The 22031-nt window shown below is 37.1% G+C and overlaps 1 protein-coding gene across 1 annotated transcript; it reads left to right on the forward strand.

Moving 5' to 3' along the window:
• The first annotated feature begins 5439 nt into the window (after positions 1 to 5439).
• On the forward strand, positions 5440 to 6378 carry LOC142450894 (olfactory receptor 6C2-like). The gene has a single exon (XM_075552830.1). It carries the CDS (start codon positions 5440 to 5442, stop codon positions 6376 to 6378), a length of 939 nt encoding a protein of 312 aa, XP_075408945.1.
• The last annotated feature ends 15653 nt before the right edge of the window (positions 6379 to 22031 follow it).

Genomic DNA, 22031 nt, shown 5'->3' on the forward strand with positions numbered 1-22031 from the left:
ATCCCTGTGTCTGTTATTGGTTTTTGTTTCCTCATCCCTAAGCTCTTGTATTTCCCATTGGTTTATTGTGTTTATCTCCTCTATCATTTCATTCTTTTTTTCTGTATTGTTTCCCTTATACGTTGTATGACTCCAAGCAGCATTCTGAAAGTTTCTTTCTGTGGCAGATCAATGTCTGCTTCTTCTATGCCCGTCGTTAGGTTTAGGACATCTTCTGACATTGCCTTTTGTTTCTTTTGTTTTTCATTGAAGTTGTTGGGGTTGGTTGTGGTTTTCATTGCATTATTTTAGAGGATCCCAGTGCCATTTTGCAGAGAGTAGAAGAGTACTGGGCTTTTTCTGAGATATTCATAGGAATGCTTCTTTGAACTGCCTGCAGCTAATTTCACTATGGAATTGGTCTACCGCTTTATCCTCTTGTGGCTTCACTCTTTCCCTAGTTACCAGTATTATGTTATTTGGAGGACGACTTCAATAGTCCTCTTAGGAGACTTTGGTTGGGTGGTTGTGCATCCGCGAAGATGGTGTTGCACTGGGTGAGCTCACAAGAAGTTGTGATGGTGTGGCCCACAGCAGCGTGGGGCATTGTAGAGGATGTGCGGGGGTGCCTGCTGCAATCATTGTGCCACAGAAGGCAGGAAGAAGGTGGGAAGAGTTCCCCAGTCGCATGTTATATGCTGCAGAGGGCAGGCGGGCAGAATTTCCCCCAGGAGGATGGTGGGTAGGATATCCCCTGGAACAAGATTGGTGCATTTCCCTAGAGGAAGCTGGGTGGGCTTTCCCCAGCCTCCAGTTATGCTGCAGAGGGTGGTGCTCTCCAAGCTGGGTGGAGGACAGGTGTAAATTTCCTAGGCTAAGTGGAGTGGCCTGGAAGTTGGAAGTGGTTTGTAAGATAAGTAGGAAGAGAAAAAGAGGGGAAAAAAGGAAGGAAAAAACAGCCTGCTGAGACGGTGGTGGGAAAAGGAGAAGAGAGGGAAACAAAAGGAATATTTCTGATCCCTGAGCTCTGACCAAAGGGCTGGAGGGGTTCAAATCCTGCCCTGAGGTGGCAAAAAGCTGTGGCTGTTTTGAGATAAAGCCCTTGGGCTTGCTTCAAATGATACAGGCTTTGGTTGAGACAGTGGCAGGGCTAAGGTTTGATGCTATCCAGCCTCTACTGTGATAGACCCAAAGCCCCTGGCTCCTCAAAACCTAGTGGATCTGTGCCTACTTGTCTTTATGATGCTCCTCTTGTGACCTGGCAATGTGGAATTTCCCTATGATATGTGTTACTCAGTCGTCATCTAGACAGAAGTCAATCTTGATGAAATGATTTTTAAGATGTGCAAATAATTGAATGACATATGGATCATGGGCCTTACACAGGTATGCCCATGTCAGTAACTCTCTTGCGCTGATTTCTGCAGAGTGCCTATGATATGTGTTACTCGGTCGCCATCTAGACAGAAGTCAATCTTGATGAAATGATTTTTAAGATGTCAAATAATTGAATGACATATGGATCATGGGCCTTACACAGGTATGCCATTCAATGCTTGGGAGACTGGATTAAATGTTGCATGACTTGATAACAGATACCTGTCTTTGTCTTTATGTTTATCCTTATAGTATTGGTCTCATACAATGTTTGTCCTTTTGTGATTGATTAACTTCACTCAACATAAAGGTTTCTAAGTCCACCCATGAGGTGCTTGGTGCTTTCATCACAGTGTTTTAGGTATGTGTAGTATTACATGATAAAGGAGACGGGCAGTTAAAAAGAGGAAGATTCTGGATTGAGTCAGTGACTGCAACAATGTGTTTGAACATAAAAAATTATGAGACTGTCTCAGGATGGGGCGGTGTTTCATTCTTTGTACGCAGGATCACTGTGAGTAACAACTGACTTAATGGCACCTGAAAACAAATATTTCATTGTGTGCATGTGTCAGAGTTTCTTTATCCATTCTTCTACTTATGGGTATTTGGACTATTTCCAGATTGCTGTTACTTTAAACTATGCTGAGATGAACATGGGGGAATATTATTTGTTCGTATTGTGTATCTTATTTCTTTGGCATATATATATATTTATATATTACTAGATCATATCAGAATTCCCAGTTGTTTTAGGTAGCACAATATTGCTTTCCACAATGATTGTACATTTACAAACCCATTAGCAATGCATAAAAGGTCTCGTCTCTTTACATCTTCTCCAGCATTTGTTGTTTTCAATCGAGATATTGTTGTGAGTGTAAGGTGATATCTCATCTTTGTTTTGTTTTGCATCTCCCAGATAGCTAGTGATTGTGAGCATTTTTTCATGTGTTTGCAGTCATTTCAGTGTCATTTTTGGTTCATGGCTTTTTCCCACTTTGAAATTGTATTATTTGTTTATTTTTTTATGCAGGTATTGCAGAATTCTGTAAATTTTAGAAATTAATCTTTTGTCCATTATGTGTTAAAGATGTTTTGCCCTGTCTGTGGACTCTTTTTTTACTCTTTGGATGCACACAAATTTCTTATTTTTAGTAACCCACGGTCATCTATTTTGTTTTGTACCATCTGTGCTTCCTTTATTATATTTGGTAGTATGTTTATGCCCTGCATGAGGGCACTTAAATTTGTCCCTGTTTTCTCATTGATAATCTGTATAGTTCTGAGATTTACGTTTAGGACTCTGATCCAGCTTGAGATAATTTTTGTACATGGGGGCTGGGGGTGGGAATAGATCCTGTTTAATTCTTCTTGAGATTGTAATTCAATTCTGAAAATATCAATTGTTGAAAATGCTGTCTGTTTCCCACGTAATGTATTTTTACCCTTTTTGAATATTAGTTGCCTGTGAGTGAATGGAATTATTTCTGAGTTTTCTATTTTGTTCTATTGGTCTATGTATCTGTCAGTGTACCAATATCAGACTTTTTAAACTACTGTGTTTATGTAATACATTTTTAACTTGGGTAGTGCAAGTCTTCCTACACGTTTCTTCTAAGGAGTTGTTTGCTTGTACTGGGCCTCTTTCATATTCATATAAAGTTGGTAATTAATTTTTCCATTTATTCAAAGAATAAAGCTGACATTTGGATTGGAATTGTATTGTATGTATAAATTACTTTGACATTTTCACAGTGTTAAGTGCAAGCACCTAGAATTAGAAAACTGAAAGGAAGAACACATTCAGTACATGTAAAACTGAAAGAACTCAAGAAAAAAATTCAAGCCTTCAATTTCAATTTTGGAAGATTCTCTAGGCAAAATATTGAATGATGTAGGAAGCATCAGGATACCATGGAAAGAATACATAAAATCACTGTACCAGAAAGAACCAGTCAATAGTCCACCGCTTCAGGAAGTAGCATATGAGCAAGAACCAATACTGCTGAAGGAAGAAGTTCAAACTGCACTGAATGCATTAGACAAAAGCAAGGCTCCAGGAATTGATGGAATACCCATTGAAAGGTTTCAGAAAGCTGAAGAAGCCCTGAAAGCACTCATTCATTTATATCAGGAAATTTGGAAGATAGCTACCTGGTCAATTGACTGGAAAAGATGCATATTTGTCCCCAAAAAGATGATGATAGAATGCAATCCTTGATGTTCTTGAGAAAACGCTCAAGTAGAATTTTGCTTAAATTCATCCAACAACGGTTGTAGTAACACATTGACAGAGAACTGCCAGAAGTGCAGGCCAGCTACAGAAGAAGAAATGGAACAAAGGATATCTATTGCTGATGTCAGATGGATTTTGACTCAATGCAGATAATACCAGAAAGATATGTATTGGTATTTAATTGACTATGAAAAGGTGTTTGATTTGGTAGACGATAATAAACTGTAGATAACCTTGAGAAGAATAGAACATGCTCTTTACACGGACCAAGAAGCAGTTGTGAGAACAGAACAAAGGTATTCTGCATGGTTAAAAATCAGGAAATGTGTGTTAGGATTGTATCGAGTCAGCATACTTGTTCAATCTATATGCTGAGAAGCTGGATTATATGATATCAGGATTGGAGGAAAACTTATTAACCTTCTGTATGCAGATGACATAACGTTGCTTGCTGAAAGGCAGGAGGAATTGAAGCACTTGCTGATGATAATAAAGAATAATAGTCTTCAATACAAGCTACAACTAAATGTAAAGAAGACCAAAATCCTCACAACTGAACCAATAGGTAACACATGATAAATTAAGAAAAAAAAAGTTGAAGTTATCAAGGATTTTTTCTTACTTTGATCCACAAACAATGCTCATGGTAACAGCAGTCAAGAGATCCAAAGACATATTGCATTAGGTAAATCTGCTGACAAGACCTCTTTAGAGTATTGAAGAGCAAGGCTATTACTTTGAGGACTAAGGTGCACCTGGCCCAAGCCATGGCACTCTCCATTGCATCATCTGCATGTGAAAGTTGGACAACGAATAAGGAAGACAGTAGAAGAACTGATGCGGTTCAATTGTGCTGCTGGAGAAGAATTAAAAGCACCGTGGACTGCTAAAAGGACAAACCTGTCTGTATTTGGAAGAAGGCCAGAATGCTCCTTAGAGGCAAGGATGACATACTTTGGAAATAATGTCAGTTCAGACCAATCCCTGGAGAAGGACACCCCATTTGCTAAGGTGGAAGGGTTAAAAAAAGAGGAAAGCCTTTGACAAGCTAAAAGGACACAGTGGCTGCATGAATGGGCTCAGGCATAAGGACCATTGTGAGAATAATGCAGGTGTTTCATTCTGTTTTGCAAAGGGTCACTATGGATTGGGTCTGACTCAATGGCATCTAACAACAAGTAAAGATCATTTTAGATGCAAAGACTTATCTAGTCATTTGAAGTTATATTGCTCATCTAAAAATATCATCAAAGACAAGACAAAAAAGAAAAAAAACACTTATTGACAAAGTCTCCATTACAAAAGTGGAGCTGAAAGTAAAGTGAGGAAATAAAAAAGGAGAATGGCAGAACACAATTACCACAAGTACTGTAAGTGCTCCAGCCAGCTGTGATCTACCTGAGACTCATGGAGTAACTCCTGATGACTCAAGATTGGGTCTTGAGGGAAAAGGAGAGGGACTTGAGACACAGAAGACCCTCCCAAGGATCTCTACTCACCAGTGTTTATTGTTACACCAAAGGAAAAAAGTTCACACAATTTCAAGTGCAGAGATAATATTAGGGCACAATGACTTCAGGCTCAAGATGATTTCATGATTCATAATTAACATAATTAACAAACATTAAAAAATGTATGTGAGCACATTTTCACCTGATGATTTTTTTTGTCATCACAAGGAATCTCCTTATCTCTTATCATTTGCACCAACTTCCTGGATCATGCAAACAGTTAAGCACTTAAGGTTTTCTCAGTCTTTGCATCTTTCCTTTCTGCTACATGCTAACTTCTTATGTCAATTTCTCTTTTAGGTCCAATTATTCTTGACTTGACATGAGGAAATAATGAGAAATCATACAACTGTAACAACATTCATCCTGCTGGGGATGACAAATGACGCAAAATTACAAATTTTGATTTTGATATTTTTATTTCTCTCCTACCTTTTGAGTGTGGCTGGGAACCTGACAATTATCACCCTCACACTTCTGGATTCCCATCTTCAAACTCCCATGTATTTTTTTCTTCAAAATTTCTCTTTTTTGGAAGTCTCATTTACCACTGTCTGTATTCCCAGATACCTCTACAGCCTGACAACTGGAGATAACACTATTACATATAATGGTTGTGTCAGCCAATTATTTTTTGGTGTCCTCTTTGGAGCAACTGAGTTTTTTCTCCTTGCTGTCATGTCCTACGATCGCTATGTGGCCATCTGTAAACCCCTGCACTACGCGACCATCATGAACAACAAAGTGTGCACTAGACTCATTCTCTTCTGTTGGGTGTTTGGTCTGTTGATTATCCTCCCACCTCTTAGCGTGGGTCTTTACCTAGAATTTTGTGACTCAAATCTCATTGATAGTTTTGCATGTGATGCGTATCCTCTTTTACAGATTACCTGCTCAGACACAACACATATCGAAAAGTTAATTTTGATTTTTGCTGTGCTAACACTAATTACTACCCTACTGGGTGTAGTTCTCTCATATATATACATCATAAACACCATTCTAAAATTCCCTTCGGCTCAACAGAGGAAAAAGGCCTTTTCCACCTGTTCTTCTCACATGATTGTGGTTTCGATGTCCTATGGCAGCTGCATCTTTGCCTACATTAAGCCTTCAGCAAACGTAGGAGTAGCACTGAATAAGATTGTGGGTTTGCTCACCACTTCAATTGCCCCAACACTCAACCCATTCATTTACACTCTTCGAAACCAGCAAGTGAAAGATGCCCTCAAAGACAAAGTTAAAATAATTACATTTCTCACTAAAAAGTAAGAAACTATTGATGTTTTGAAACTAAGTGAAGTTTAAATCTGAATAACCCATGAGCATCTTTCTGTATGCCAAATATAAGGATTCTTCCTATTCTACATATTAGTCAAACTACCTGACTCTGTGACATTTTTCTCATGAAAGAAAATACACAAAAGCACTTAATTCTCCCTCATATTTATTCTTAAGGTCTTTTCCATAAATACATTCATGGGAGACGAGATCCTCAAAAACCCAATGTTATGCAAAGGAAATCAAATAATAAAATTGACTTCTCTTCACATATAATACATTCATGATATTCCATCAAAAAGCCAAAGAAAAATTTTCATTTGTTGAGAGAATTTCAATATCTAACATACAATTTTTCCAGGGTGATTAAAAATTGTTCATTAAAGCTTTAAATTTAATAAAGCAAAATTGTGAACTTCAGATCTCTCCTCCTTGAAGAATGCTGAGAATATTCCTTGTTGATTTCCTGGCCCATTATCAACATTAAATAAAATAAGTTAATGAGATCATCCGATATATTGTGCATATAGTTTTCATTTTTCTTTCAAACTAATTTATACACACACAATTTTGTCTCCTGGCTTCTGGGAAAATTATTTGGGTCAAATTCAACCTGAACAGATTACAACTTAAAGTAAAGGAAACATCTTGACCAACAGAAAATATCATGATAATGGGGAAAAAAAACTGAAATTGTCAAGGGATTCATTTTAATTTGATCTAGAATCGGAATTGGAATTCGAAGCAACAGTCATAAAAAACACATTTCACTGGGAAAATTAGACATATTTCACTGCTGCACAGAACATATTTTGTGTTTAAATGTATTTATGAATAAGAATAAGCATTGAAGAGTAAAGATGCCACTTTGAAGACTAAGGTGCACTTCGCCTAAGCGGTCGTATTTTCAGTCTTCTCATATGCATTTGGAAGCTGGGCAACTAATGAGGAAGACCACAGAAGAATAATGAATTATGGTATTAGTGAATTTGAATTATGGTGTTAGTAAAGGAAAATGAAAGTATCATAGACTGACAGAATAAGAAACAAAAGACTGTTATAGTCAGAATGCACATCTGTCTTTAAGGAGGGGCCATCAGCAGATTGGATAATTCACATGACACCTCATCTCAAGTACTTTGAACAACCTATCCGGAGAGACCAGGCCCAAGGACATCATGCTGGGTAAGGTACAGGGTCAGCAAAAATGAAGATGAGCATTGATGAGATGAATTGATCCTGTGGCTACAACAATGGGTTCAAACATAACCCAAATTATGAGGATAGTGCAGAATAGGGGAGTATTTCTTGTTCTAATACATAGGGTCACTATGAGTCGGCTAACTGAAATCCACTTAAACATACAACAGTTCATCCTGACATGATATAATTTTTTAAAAAAGAAGAAGAAATAAACAGACTTTTAAATGTGAGGGATCTTCTTCTGACAAAGACATTAATAGTGTTTACACATAGAAACAAGGACAAGCCCTGAATATAGAGGCGAGATAAATAGACTTTGATTAATTTCTTCACCTAAGTAGATGTCTACTATACCTTGGGTTAGTGAAAATTTTCAGAGTGAATAAAGTTATATGTATATATAATTGGAATATATATATAAAATTGGAGGAGAACATAGAGCAAAAAAAAAAACGAATGGATTTAATGATGAAGAAGAATAAAACCTAAAAATGGAGAGGAAATGGAGATCCCCTCATAGAGGGGTTTAGGAGAGGAGATGGGTTAATTAGGGTGTGAGGTAGTATTGATGAAGAACACAGCTTTCCCCCAGATCCTGGATGCTTCCTCCCCCCAACTACCATGATCCGAATTCTACCTTGCAGGGTTGGATAGGACAGAGGCTGTACACTGGTACATATGAGGGCTGGAGGTACAGGGAATCCAGGGTGGATGATACCTTCAGGACCAAGGGTGTGAGGGATGATGCTGGGAGAGTGGAGGGTGAGTGGGTTGGAAAGGGGGAACTGATTACAGGGATCCACATGTGCCCTCTTCCCTGGGAGAGGGACAGCAGAGAAGGGGGGAAGGAAGACTCCGGATAGGGCAAGATATGACAAAATAACGATGTATAAATTACCAAGGGCACATGAGGGAGGGGAAAATGGGAAGGGAGGGGAAAAAAAAGAGGACCTGATGCAAGGGGCTTAAGTGGAGAGCAAATGCCTTGAGAATGATTGGGGCAGGGAATGTGTGGATGTGCTTTATACAATTGATGTACGTATATGTATGGATGGTGATAAGAGTTGTATGAGTCCCTAATAAAATGTAAAAAAAGAAAAGAGAAAAAAATGATTAGGGCAAAGACTGTACAGCTGTGCTTTATACAATTGATGTATGTATATGCATGGATTGTGATAAGAGTTGTATGAGCCCCTAATAAATTGTTAAAAAAATGGAGAGGAAAAGAGTTACAGAGGTAGTGGCCATTAATTCTTCTCTATGTTTTATCTTTCTGAAAATAAATGTGAACACTTCCATGAATATAACAAGGTTATTTATATTTAAATAGCATTATCTCATTGATCAGACGTACTTTATAACTTCATAATGCATTTAAAATGCAGGCACACAAAGTTCAAAAAATTGTATATGCTTTGTACACTTCAAAAGGGACTGGATTATCTCAAATTTTTCTCATTTAAAGCCATAAAACTCCACTTAAGATCACTATTTTCTTTTTGATAATTAATCAAACATGCTTTTATTAGATGTGTATTTTTACTTAGTTCATCAGTTTATCTGAATTTTACTCTTTTTAAAAAGGTATTATTAATTGGGAGTTAATAATACATCATATAATTCCACAGTTTAATCACATTGTGCAGAATTGTACAATTGCTACCACAGTAAGTTTCTACACATTCTTTTTCTTCCTGGACTACTTTACATCATCTTCCCTTTACCACTGAACCCCTACCCCGCCCATTATACTTACTCTCCCTGAAACCTTTATTCTACTTGCTGTCCCTGTAGGTTCATAAATCCTGAAATAGAAAAACATATAACACAACTTCAAGAGGGTGACTTCCAATGATAACAGCTCTGAGATACACCCCAATATGAACAAACAAAACAAAAATACAGAATGTTGAAAATCAAAGCAGGTCCAGCATTCATCAAAGGGGGAATCAACTGACAGGGTCTTAACTGTTCATGCCAGATTTAGAAAGCACATCTATAACTATACATTATATTTTTTGCAATGTCCAGGTATGACCAGTTGCTAAGAGTGTTAGATGGTGGTGATTATAGTTAAATACTCATACATTGTGGAGATTTAATAAAAGAGAAATGCTATCCCATTTACTTTGCTGGATATAAGTACATTTAATTAAAAGATATTAAAAATGTAGTAGGTTAATACAGGAAAAAGACAGGTCTTTCTACTCCCAGAAACAATTGCAGTCTTGGAAACTCACAGAGTTTCCTATAGGGTTGTCCTATAGGGTTGCTATGAGTCTGTATTGATTCAGAGAGGGAGAGAGTAGGTTAATAAACGTACACTTTAATAAAGGTGTCCCTTCTTGTTCATCCATTCACCTTCTAAGATGGAACACACGTGAGTGGCATTGTGGCAGGTCTTTGAAGTCTTGGTGTGAGGTGGAAATCATAAAGGAAATAAAGTCATGCTTGTATGCATCTATGGCTCCTAAAATTACGTCAAGGTGTACTCAAATTAATCATGGCATTTCATCCTTGCAAACATCTATCAGAACATGCTAATGATTATGGCAATTTTATGGGCAGGTTGAGGAAATTTCTCAATAAGGAATAAAATATCTTAGACATAGGAAGTAAAGTATTAAAGAATTCTGTCTTGAAGGGATGCCTATTCACTAATAATATATTAGCTATTATTGTATAGTCATATTTTATTTTATGACCTGTACTCTTTTTGTAAGAAATTTAAGAAAGACTTGCCAGGGTTAGTTAGGAAAAAAGGAGAAATAAAAAGAAGAAATAAATGGGATAGGTGATATTACATTGGGATATTATAAATGGCATAAAATGGATATAAATTGTTAAATGGAAAGCAAATCTACTCTGTAAACTTTCACCCAAGTCACAATAAAAATATTTTCAGATGTCAGTGATATAAAATTCTGTATCCATTTAATATTTATAAATTATATCCTCATTGTATCCCATAACATTTTCTATAATGATTCTTATAAAATCACTTGCTTGCTTTATAATTAGATATAATTCAGTTAGGTATCATAGCTCACAGACCACATAAGATTGGCAACTGATTGAAGTATGAAAGAAGAGCCAAGAAAAGAAATGATTAAGGGGTTTCAAAATGTTCCTGGAAAATGAAATGAAAATATAATGGAATTTTTCCATTCTCTCTCTATATGGCTCCCTTCTATACAGTCAAAGGAAACATGACAAATAATTCTGTTTCCATCCAGGATGTCATCGGTATTTAACTTTTTCAATCAAGAATTACCCTAACTAATGCTGTCTACATATATGGCATCCCTGATTTAGATTCCAACACAATTCTTTAAAGAGATGGAAGAACTAATCACTAACCCATATAAAAAAACAACAACTCATTGCCATCAAGTCAATTCAGAATCATAGTGCGCTTACAGGAAAGATTGAACTGCCCCTGTAGGATTCTGAGACTGTAACTCTTTAAGAGAGTATGTATATGTATGGATTGTTATAAGAGTTGTATGAGCCTTTAATAAAATATAAAAAAAGAGAGTATGAACGTTACCGCAGATTAACAAAATACTATTAAATAAGTACAAACGAGGAGGCCTCTCACCTCCTGATCTCAAGACACGGTCTGGTACTGATACAGCATCAGCATGGACCAATGGAATACAGTTGAGAGCTGTAACAAATGGCTGGAACACATTAAATGGGGAAAGAAAATATCTTTTACGAAATAGTGTTTACAAAATTTGATCTCCATTTGCAGATGAGGGAGACATGACCCATAACTTACATTGCATATGAAAATGAACTCAACATGGCAAAAAACTAGAGCTATAAAAATCATCAAAGAAAAAGTATGGACAAACATCCAATACTGAATGCACGGTAAAATATGCTATCAAATAGAAGTGAACCACACGCTATATAAAATAAAGTATATGACAGAGATCAACTAAAATTATACACTTATGTGCCTCAGAGCATTTCATTAAAAAGGTAATAAGAGCCTCCTTTGGCAGTTGAAAAAATTGGCAATGATATATCAGACAAGAAGATTGTATCTACAATGTATAGAAAACTTCAACATCTAAATAAGAAAAAGACAAAGAATCCAAGTAAAATGGGCAGAAAAGACATGCAGACTTTGCCAAAGATATTCAGGCAGCCAAGAAACATTGGAAGAAATGCTTCTGATATTTGACCATTGGAGAAATACAATTCAAAACAAGAATTAGATGTCACCTCACCCAATGTTAATATCAAAATTCAAAACAACAAAAACTAACGAAAGTTGCCAAGAGTGCAGACGAACTGGGATGCTCATACACTGTTGGTGGAATTATGAAATGGTGCTACTAGAAAAAGCAGTATAGCATTTCCTTGAAAATTTGGGTATAGAAATACCCTTTCACCCAGTAATCCCTATATTTTGTATATATTCTAAAGAAATAATAGCAAACCCATGTTCATAGCAACACTTCACAATAGCAAAATGATGAAGACAATCTAAATGTCCATCTGTGGAAGAATGGATACAAAAATTATGTTGCATACACACAGTTGAATATTATACAATGTTAAGATACAAAGGGAGCATTTACCCAAGGACAAAGTTCAGAAGGGTTAGGAAAACAACAGAAAACAGTAAAATGAGATGTGATAGTACATTGAGGAGATTGCAATGAATGCGATAAAACAAAGTGTGTATGAATGGTTGAATGCAACACTGATAATACACTCTGTACATCTTCACACAATTATAATAAAAAGCTTTAAAGACAGAGAGAATGGGAGAGACTAGTTATGAAGATCTTAGGGATCAGTTCTATTTTATACACATGGGGGAGAACTAGTTGGAATTTGGGCCCAATACTATGCTAGGTCTTAGGGATGTACTGATGAATAAAGCATAGTTGCTACCATCATAGTGCTACTTATTGCAATGCATGGACGGTAAGGGGGGAAAGAATTATTTGTTGAGTGACTTATTTCTATGTTCCTGATTGTTGTTTTAGCACTGAAATAAAATATTGAGCATAAATAATGTGTTAATAATTTCTTATAGAAAAATTAATACAAGACTAGTCACAAGACATTGAATATTAAAGATAGCTCCAAGGTCCAACTCTTCTAAGATGTTATTCTGTTCAATTTCTCTCCTACTCCTTTCTTGAGGATTTTCCCTCATATCCCGGGGTTCTGCAATTCCCTGCAATGTTTCACAGAAATTCATGAAACTTTAAGGAAATGTCTCACATGGTTGTGGGTGCTATTAAGTCACAAATGTGAAAGTCAGACAAGCCAAATATGGGCCCAAAGCCATAAACCAAAAAGGTGTGAAAGTCAAAGCAGATTTTCTCGCTTCGTCTAATACTCAGTCAGGAAATAGAGGTCACAAAAGAGAAGACTTCATGGATGTGTGGATTTTCATCCTTCAGACGACCATACCCTAAGGGAAGACAAACAGTAAGGACTCAGTGAAAGACTCAAATAAGTCTGTTCTAAAGACACCCCCTCTCTAATTCTTTAACAGGGAACTCCTCCAAAATGGGATCATAATGAAGGCTAGCATCTACAATGCATCCCAAAGGGGTTATGGACAATGAGACTATAACTGTTGTTGTTAGGTGCCCTGGACGTGGATCTGATTTACAAGGGGGTACCCCCAACACCAGAACTTTTTTCAAAGCTGTGTATTTAATTTTTTTCATGAAACAACCTTATCATTTTCAAAGTTACCTCCATTACACTTAATACATTTCTCAAATCTGCGAATCCATTCTTGGAAACATTTTTCAAAATCATCTCTTTGGATGACTACAGCACCTACCTTGATTTCCTCTATACCTCCTTTATGTTGCCAAATTGCTGCCTTTTCATGTTCTTCCTCATTCATGGAAACAAAAAAGTCACACAGAGCAAGGCCAGGTAAATTGCATGGGGGTAAAAGAGGCATGCTGTGTTTTGCCAAAAACCGGCACACTGCGTGACCAAATGCGTTGTCATGGTGGCAAAAACAGTCCCACATCTTCCATAAATCAGTTCTTTTTTGTCACACTCCTATGCAATCTTTACAGACTCTCAAATAGACAGCTTCATTAACAGTAAGACCTGGTGGAACAAACTCCAAATGCATTCCAAAAGTTGACAGATGTCCAGAATGAGGTTTGTTATCAATCAACATTTCACCTTTTTTGTTTGAAATGAGAAAACCACACACACACTTGAGTTTTTCCCGTAGTACATCCTTGTAAGCTGTGTTCAATAGCACAACAGTTTTTGCGGCATTTTCCCAGAGCAGGAAACACAATTTCACAGCTGCATGCTGTTCTTTTAAATTGACCCTGACAAAAAATGAGGTTCGAGTGAAACTGCTTTTATGAAAGAAATTCACTGTGACCAGAGAGAACCTTCCCAGGTTATGCCACTGGGTGCACTAACTCAGAGCTGAGTTGCTTGATGCTCACCTAGTAGGAAAAATGTGGACTACAAAAGCTCTGCTCCTCCCAGCATAATTCTGTTTATTTTTGGGGGGGTACCCCTCCTCATATAGCGACCCTATGTGTGGCAAAATGAAACACTGAACAATCCAGTACATCCTCACAATTATTGTTAGCTTCAAGCCCATCATTGCAGCCACTGTGTCATACCATCTTGTGGAGAGTCTTCTGCTTCTTTGCTGCTCCTCTACTTTAGCAAGCATTGTGTTCTTTTCTAAGGACTGGTCTCTCCTGAAAACATGTTTAAAGAATGTGAGACTGTATGACACATATAACTGAATTATTAATTTGCATGATATCTGAAGCATTTACCCCACAAAATTAAGTTTCTGAGACCAAGTCTCATAATCTCTGCCTCTAAGAAGAGATATGCTTGTACTTCTTCCTAGACATATTTCTTTAGCAGCCCATGGTACTTTCAATGTTCTCCACCAGAACTATAATTCAAATGCACGAATTCTTCTTCAGTCTTCCTTATTTAAATTTCCAAATTTCACACATGTGTGAGGCAATTAAAAATGCCATAGCTTGAATCAGGTGCACCTTAGTTTTCAGAGTAACATCCTCAGTTTTCAGCACTTGAAACATGTCTTGTGCACCTGATTTACCCAATGTGATGCATAATTTGATCTTGACTGCTAGAATATGGATCCAAGTAAGATTAAATCCCCGGGCAGAATATAGATCCAAGTAAGATTAAATCCTTGACAACTTCAATCTTTTCTCCATTTATCATGATGTTACCTATTGGTTCACTTGTGAGGATTTTAGACTTCTTTATATTAAATTGTAATTAATATTGAAGGTTGCAATCCTTGAGTGTCATCAGTATGTACAAAAATTCTCCTCATTTTCAAGCACAGTTGTATCACCTGCATAAGCCTTTCTTCAATCCTGATGCCACATTCTTCTATACATAGTCCAGCTTCTCTAATTTATTTGTTCAGCATACAGATTGAATAGGTACAGTGTGAAGGATCTTAATTGATTTAAAACCATGCAGTAATACTTTGGTCTGTTCATATGGCTGCCATTTGATCCATGTACAAGTTCCACATGAGCACAATGAAGTGTTCTAGAATCCCCATTCTTCTCAAGGTTATTGGTAGTTTGTTATGATCCACACACTCAAATACCTTTGCATAGCCTATAGAACACAGGTAAATATGTTTTGTATTCTCTCCTTTTAGCTAAGATCCATCTGACATCAGCAGCGAGAGTCCTTGTGGCCCATGCTCTTCTGAATCTTGGTCAAGCCCCCTCCCCTGGCTGTTCTGCTGCAACCATCATTGATGATCATCAACAGAAATTACTTGAATGTTGTGTCACTGTATCATTTTGCATTCTGTTGAGTCATCTTTCTTGGAAGAGGCACAAATATGGATCTTTTCCAGGCAGTTAGCCAAGTTGCTGTCTTCCAAATTTAAGGCATAGATGAGTGAATGCTTGCAGTAATTCATCAGCTTCTTGAAACATTTTAATTGGCATTATGTTGATTCCTGGAACTTTGCTTTTGGTTAATGCATCCAGTGCAGCTTGATTTCTTCCTTCAGTGCCATCAGTTCTTAATCATATGCAATCTCTTGAAATTGTTCCATGTCGACTAGCTCTTTCACAGCAATTCTGTGTCTTCTTTACATGGTATCTTTCAGTATTGCACCTGTGGTAGTCACCTAATCTGGTGTCAATTTAAGGATTAAGAGTGTAGGGGTGGGGTCTAGGCTGACAATCTGGAGATAGTCAATGAGACTTCTGCGTGGGCATGGTCTTCTTCTGAGATTTCTGGGAAATCTGCTACTTCCTCTTTGGAGGCCGAAGACACCTCTCTCTATTACTCCCTGGGAGACTTTGCAGAAGAAAAGTCACATGGATGCAACCAGACCTCGGAAGCCAGAGAAGCCACAGAGAGACCCCTGCCAGCGTTGAGATGTTTCCAATGACACTGGATCCAAAGACTTTCTACCCACTGGCCTGTGATCTTCTGCATTCGGCATCATTGCATGTGTTTCGTGAATCTGAAGAAGACTCTATAGATTGCTATCAGAAATATGGGCTAATATCGGACTTATGGACTTGATCTGGACTGGAATTGGATGTTTTCTCAATGTTCAATTGCTTTTATATATAAATCTCTTTCTTATACACATATGCATGTCCATGGACTTGTTTCTCTAGTCTACGCAGACTAACGCACACCTTGAGGCTTGAATTTGTTCTTCAATTATTTCCATCTAACACAGGCTGAGCATGTTCTTCCTGTTTGGTCTTCTAAGTCTTTTCACATTTCATGACATTTTACTTTGCCTTCTATTTAATTTTCTATTTAATTCCCTTCATGATTTCTTCAATTTTCTTTAGCAACTCTATGATTAAGAACACGTTTCAGAGTTTCTTTTTCATCTTTTTCACTTTGATATTTTCTTTCTTTCCTGTCTTTTTAATGACTTTTGCTTTTTTCCCAAATGATGTTCTTGATGTCCTCCCACGGCTCATCCAGTCTTCTGTCATCTGTGTTCCATGAAGAAAATCTGTTTTTGATATGTTCTGAAGTTTAAGTGAGAGACTCCAGGGCATATTTTGGCTTTTGTGGACTTGTTTTAATTTTCTTAAGCCTGAACTTTCAAACGAGTAATAGATGATCTGTCCACAGTAGCCCCTGGCCCCATTGTAACTGCTGATCTTGAGCTTCTCCATTGTCGCTCATCACAGATGTAGTCAGTTTGCTTTCCACCTGGATAAGTCCTTTTGTGCTGTCGGAAAAAGTTTACAATGAAGATGTCATTGGTCTTGCAAAATTCTCCTCTTTGATAGTCAGCTTCATTTCTATCACTAAGTCCATAATTTTCAATCAATTTTCCTTTGTTTCCAACTTTTGCATTTCAATCCCCATAATTGTCAATGCATCTTGATTAAGTGTTCGATCAATTTCAGGTTGGAGGTGTTGGTAAAATTCTTAAATTTCTTGATCACTTACTTTAGTTGTTGGTGTACAAATGTGAATAATGGCATTATTGACTGATTTCCTAATATGAGAAGAGATATTATTTTATAATAGACAGCGTGTACTACTAGGTAGATCTCGAATGTCCTTTTTGAGGATGTACAAAATGCCGTTCCTCTTGAATCCAGAATTCTTGGCATAATAAAACATATGATTATCTGATTGAAAATAGAAAATCCACGTTAGTCCATTCCTACCTCATTAATTCTAAGGAGTTAATCTTTATGCATTTAATTTCAATTTTGACAACCTCCCCTTTTCTGAGATCCATACTTCGTACTTTCTGAGGTTTATTTATGGTTAGTATTTCCTGCTGTTTCTTATCCTATTGAATCATGCCATCAACAAATGAAGATTCCAAAGGCTTTACTCTACCCACATCATACTTTTTGAGAAGGCAGCACTTCCTCGGTCATAGTGTTTGTTCCTTCTGACCCCAGGGGCTCATCTTCTGGTACTCTCTGAATATGTTCTGCTGTAATTCATGAAAATTTCAGTATCAGACAAATTCCACTAGTATTAAAGTTTTCAGTGGCTAACTCCTCAGAAGTGGACAGCCAGTCCTTTTTTCATAGTTCTTGGTCTGGAAGTTCTCTTGAAATGTGTTCACATTTCATAAGTCTGCTGGTATTTGAAATACCAGTGACAAAGCTGCCAGCATGACAGCAACATGGGAGCCACCATGATAGAACAACATGACAGACAGGTGGTAGAGAATTTGGCTACAAGGACAAGATTAAGTAATCATCTACATCTTATGTAATAAGATACCTGAATCACGAAGCTATGTTTCACTCTCAAAAGAGAAAATCAGATTGCTGAGAAGGAGGTCCATACCTCTTTCTTCCAACCTTTATTGGCCTTTAACCCTTCTTTGATAAAGGGCCTTACAAAAAAACCCCGAACACACTGCCATTGAGTCAATGCTGACACATGGCAATCCACTGTGGGTTTCTGAAACTGTAACTATTTCAGGGAGTAGAAGGCCCAGGTTTTCTATACTGGTGATTTTAAACTGCTGACCACTTCGATGGCCCTACACCACTAGGGTACAATTGCTAAGTTAAATAACAATAAACAGCTATTCTAATGATTTCATTTAATGAAAGTTAGGAGATCATGTTGCAGTCCACACAATTCAATGTTCCACCTCTCCTAATTGACTCCCTAGCTCACTCATGTCCTATATTTGGTGCTCCATTGTTACATCCTCATTAGTACTCCTTAGATTGCTTTTCTCAATGATCTATTTAATTTTTGTCTCCCCAAATGGCAACAAATGCAACATTAATCCCTTCATCATCAGAATCCCCCGGGAAGACTTTTGTTTGTCAGCACAAATGATCCCAAAGTGGCTAGTCTTACTAGCAACATAATCTTTCTTAATTGGGAAATTAAAACTCCTATAAAAGATAATTTATCTCTTGCTAATTAATTACCCACCATCATGTTCCTGGAAATATCAGAAGCCTTAGAAATTAATTCAATGGCATTCATGCTATATTTTGCTTATTCTGTATAAATATCTATTAAATATCTGACTAGAATTGTGCTAAGTAGTATGGAAAAATGAACAAAGTAATTCTGCCCCAGGAAAACAATTAATACCAGAGCACCCCAATAATATTTAGGAAAAACTAAATTAAGAGATAGTGACAGTTTCCACAAACGAATTGAAGCTCCCTTTTATAGAGTTAAGGGAAAAATAAAACATATTTCTTGAGCTTCCATCTAAAATCCATCTAAAATGTTCCATCATTCTTTTCATTTATCCTATTCAAAATGCTAAGACATGTATGCATTCAAGAATGATTTGCTGAGTTGTGACTATGTCCCAGAGGTTGGTTTTAGCACAAGGCCACAGCACTGAGCATAATAAGATGCTCGATATCCTGCAGTTTATTTTTCCCTCTCAGAGGGAAATAGAAGATTTTGAGAAAGAAAGCTCTATCTCCTTAATCCACTCCTTTTGTGGTGGTGGTGGTGGGGCGGGGTTTACAGTACTTGACTGATAATGTGCTTTAGGAAATCAAAGTAAATACAATTATCAAATTAAATGGCCATGATGTTGTTATGCAAGTAAGATCCATGGCTACTTGAAAGATTTAACTGAATGGAAGGTTGGAAGTCACTGTTGCAATCCACTCAATTCAATGATTCCATTCCTGTGTTACATCTCTCCTGGGCTACTCCTCAGCCATGTCTTGTATTTGGTGTTCCCATTGCTAAATAATCACAGGCCCTTCTGTGGTAGCATTCTCAAAGATCTATTGAACTTTGTTCCTAAAAATGTAACAAAAGCCACATTGATCCTTATGGAATCAGGAACCCCAGGGAACACATTGTTTGTTAGCACAAGTGATCCCAAAGTGGCTGTCCTTACTAGAGACATAATCTTTGTTATTTGGGGGGAAGGTAAAAAGGAGACAATGTCAAGGGGTTCAGAAAAAGAAAAAAGAATGTTTGGAAACTGACTGTGATAGCAATTGTACAATTCTGCTTGGAGTGATTGAACTATGGAATAATATGATATGTGTACTAACTCCCAATTAATAATATTTTTTAAAACCCTGAAAGAGAAAATAATGTACCATTTGCTGAGTAATAAGAATTATTTTACCATAAATAGAAAAAGCTCTAGAAAATCTCTAATCTTAATTTTTTGCTTATAATATTAATAATATCTATTAAATACAGCGATAATATTATGATAAGAAGTATAGAAAATGAAAGGAAGTAAATCTGTCTAGAGAGCAATTTAACATGAAGGTGCCTCAAAATTTATGGAAAAATGGAATTAATGGAAAACAATTTTTACACAACTTTTTTGAACTCCCCTGTGCACATGATGAACACTATGAAAAGTTAACTATACAACAAATCCACAAGATAATATAAAAGAAAGTGCCATGTATCATGAAAGCTTTTAATACAGGAGAGCATTCCCTGAGGTCAAGGAAAATGATGACAGCATTTATATTGCATATTATGTAGTAAGCATTGTTCAAACTAAAATATAGAGCAATAATGCAATAAATTAAAATATATTATGACTGTGTATTATTATCAAAATTAAGATTGTGTATTGTTATCAATATTCCATTATTCATTATTATAATGATATGCTATATTGATCATTCCCTTATTATACAAAAGGGAGCCAAAGAACAGAAGCAAAGGCTCTTGCTTTTAAATGCTGAACTTGGGTAATCTGGATCTCCACTCCAGAAGAACTTGGCCTTGATAAAGTGTAAATGCCCACAGGAGGCTTCCCAAGAAGTTATTGGCATTGCTACTTGATTGTCAACAGTCACCTGGAAATACTGATGATAAGATAATTACCTCTTTTGAACATGCTTTTATTTATTGGGTACCAAACCATGTAGTAGTAAACTTGGGTCTTAATAAAAGGGAGACACGTTTCACCTGATAAATGAAAGAAGAAGAAGAAAAAGAAGCCTGAAATAGAACATGATCAAGGACATAGATCCCTGGACTGAGAGCCACCTAGACACAGAAGACCAAATATCAAAATCCAACGATGGTGAGGATGCACTGCGCCTGGGACAAGAACTAAGCACAGTGGCTGACGACATGCCAGCAGAGCTCAAGCTTGGCCATTGCTAGTGCACGGCAGAGGCTTGAGGGGCCCTGTGAGAGGATTGTCTTGAACCATTGTATGCAGGGCTCATCTTATAACTCAACAGAGTTGGACACAGACCTCTCAGATTTGTAAAAAATGCTGTTTAGGGACAGAGAGCCCTGAGTGTGTCTGTCCAGTGGTGGTGGACTTCAACCCCGGACAGCAAGGCCCCAGGTGTGTGGCTGGTAAAGAGCCCTGCTGGTGGAAGCTGACAGCAGAGGCTTTGAAGAGCACAGAGGCAGATCTCATCCTGACAATTACAAAATGAGAGTAACTAGAGTTATCCTATCTGCCTAGGACATTTTAGGGAGTTTCTGAAATTCCACCTTAGTTACACTTCCGAAGGTACAGCGCCCTCTCTTTAAGACCTCTCCAGGGTGCTCAGCGCTGTCAGTCAGCATCGCACTGCGGCAGAACTGCTGTTTCAACCCCCTTCGGGGACTCTGACCGCGCTACTTTCAAATGGTGTTTTCACTTTCGGAACAAAAATAAGTTTGATGCGACAATATTATGATTGTAGGGTAGAGAAGATGAGATTGTCCAATGATATTCTTTAGGGCACCCCACGTGACCCTTGCAGAATGTGCAGGTGCATTGCAATGACGAAGAAAATATTCCTTAGAGCAACTTTTCTAGACTTTTGTTTGATGCAATTTAATTTTTATGAAAGTTAAGAAGTTTTATGAAAACGTTTTTTTCCTGAGACTAATTTTTTTATTAAAAGATCATTTTTTTGGGCGCTCTTACAGCTCTTATAACAAGGCATACATCAATTGTATCAAGCATATTTGTACATATGTTGGCATCATTATTTTCTAGACTTTTACTTTCTTTTTTTTAACATTTTATTAGGGGCTCATACAACTCTTATCACAATCCATACATATACATATATCAATTGTATAAAGCACATCTATACATTCTTTGCCCTAATCATTTTCAAAGCGTTTGCTCTCCACTTAACACACCAAATCCTCCAAATTTTCATGTACAGTGTAAGTTTTTCTTATGACACATAACATAAGAGTTATGTAAAAGATAGATAAAATGTAGGAGAAGCCCTCCAAAAGTTTGTGAGGAAATTCCATGATTTTTCAACTCCATCTTTCCATGAACTCTCTGAAGCCCTTCATCTTAATTCTAGGAGAAACAGAAAGATTCAACAAAGAAGATGAGATGAAATTCAAGTGACATCAGATCACCTTCAATGTCTCCAAGGACACTGTTCCCACTGCTCCATGTATTAGGCATTGTTGACTCCACTGCCAACTCATTAGCAACTTCAGAAACCAGGTCACCAAGG

Source organism: Tenrec ecaudatus, chromosome 6, assembly GCF_050624435.1.
Source record: "Tenrec ecaudatus isolate mTenEca1 chromosome 6, mTenEca1.hap1, whole genome shotgun sequence".
Classification (NCBI taxonomy): domain Eukaryota; kingdom Metazoa; phylum Chordata; class Mammalia; order Afrosoricida; family Tenrecidae; genus Tenrec; species Tenrec ecaudatus.

Excerpts from the sequence above, each read along its gene's own strand:
- LOC142450894 (XM_075552830.1), top strand. The coding sequence starts at position 5,440 with ATGAGAAATCATACAACTGTAACAACATTCATCCTGCTGGGGATGACA.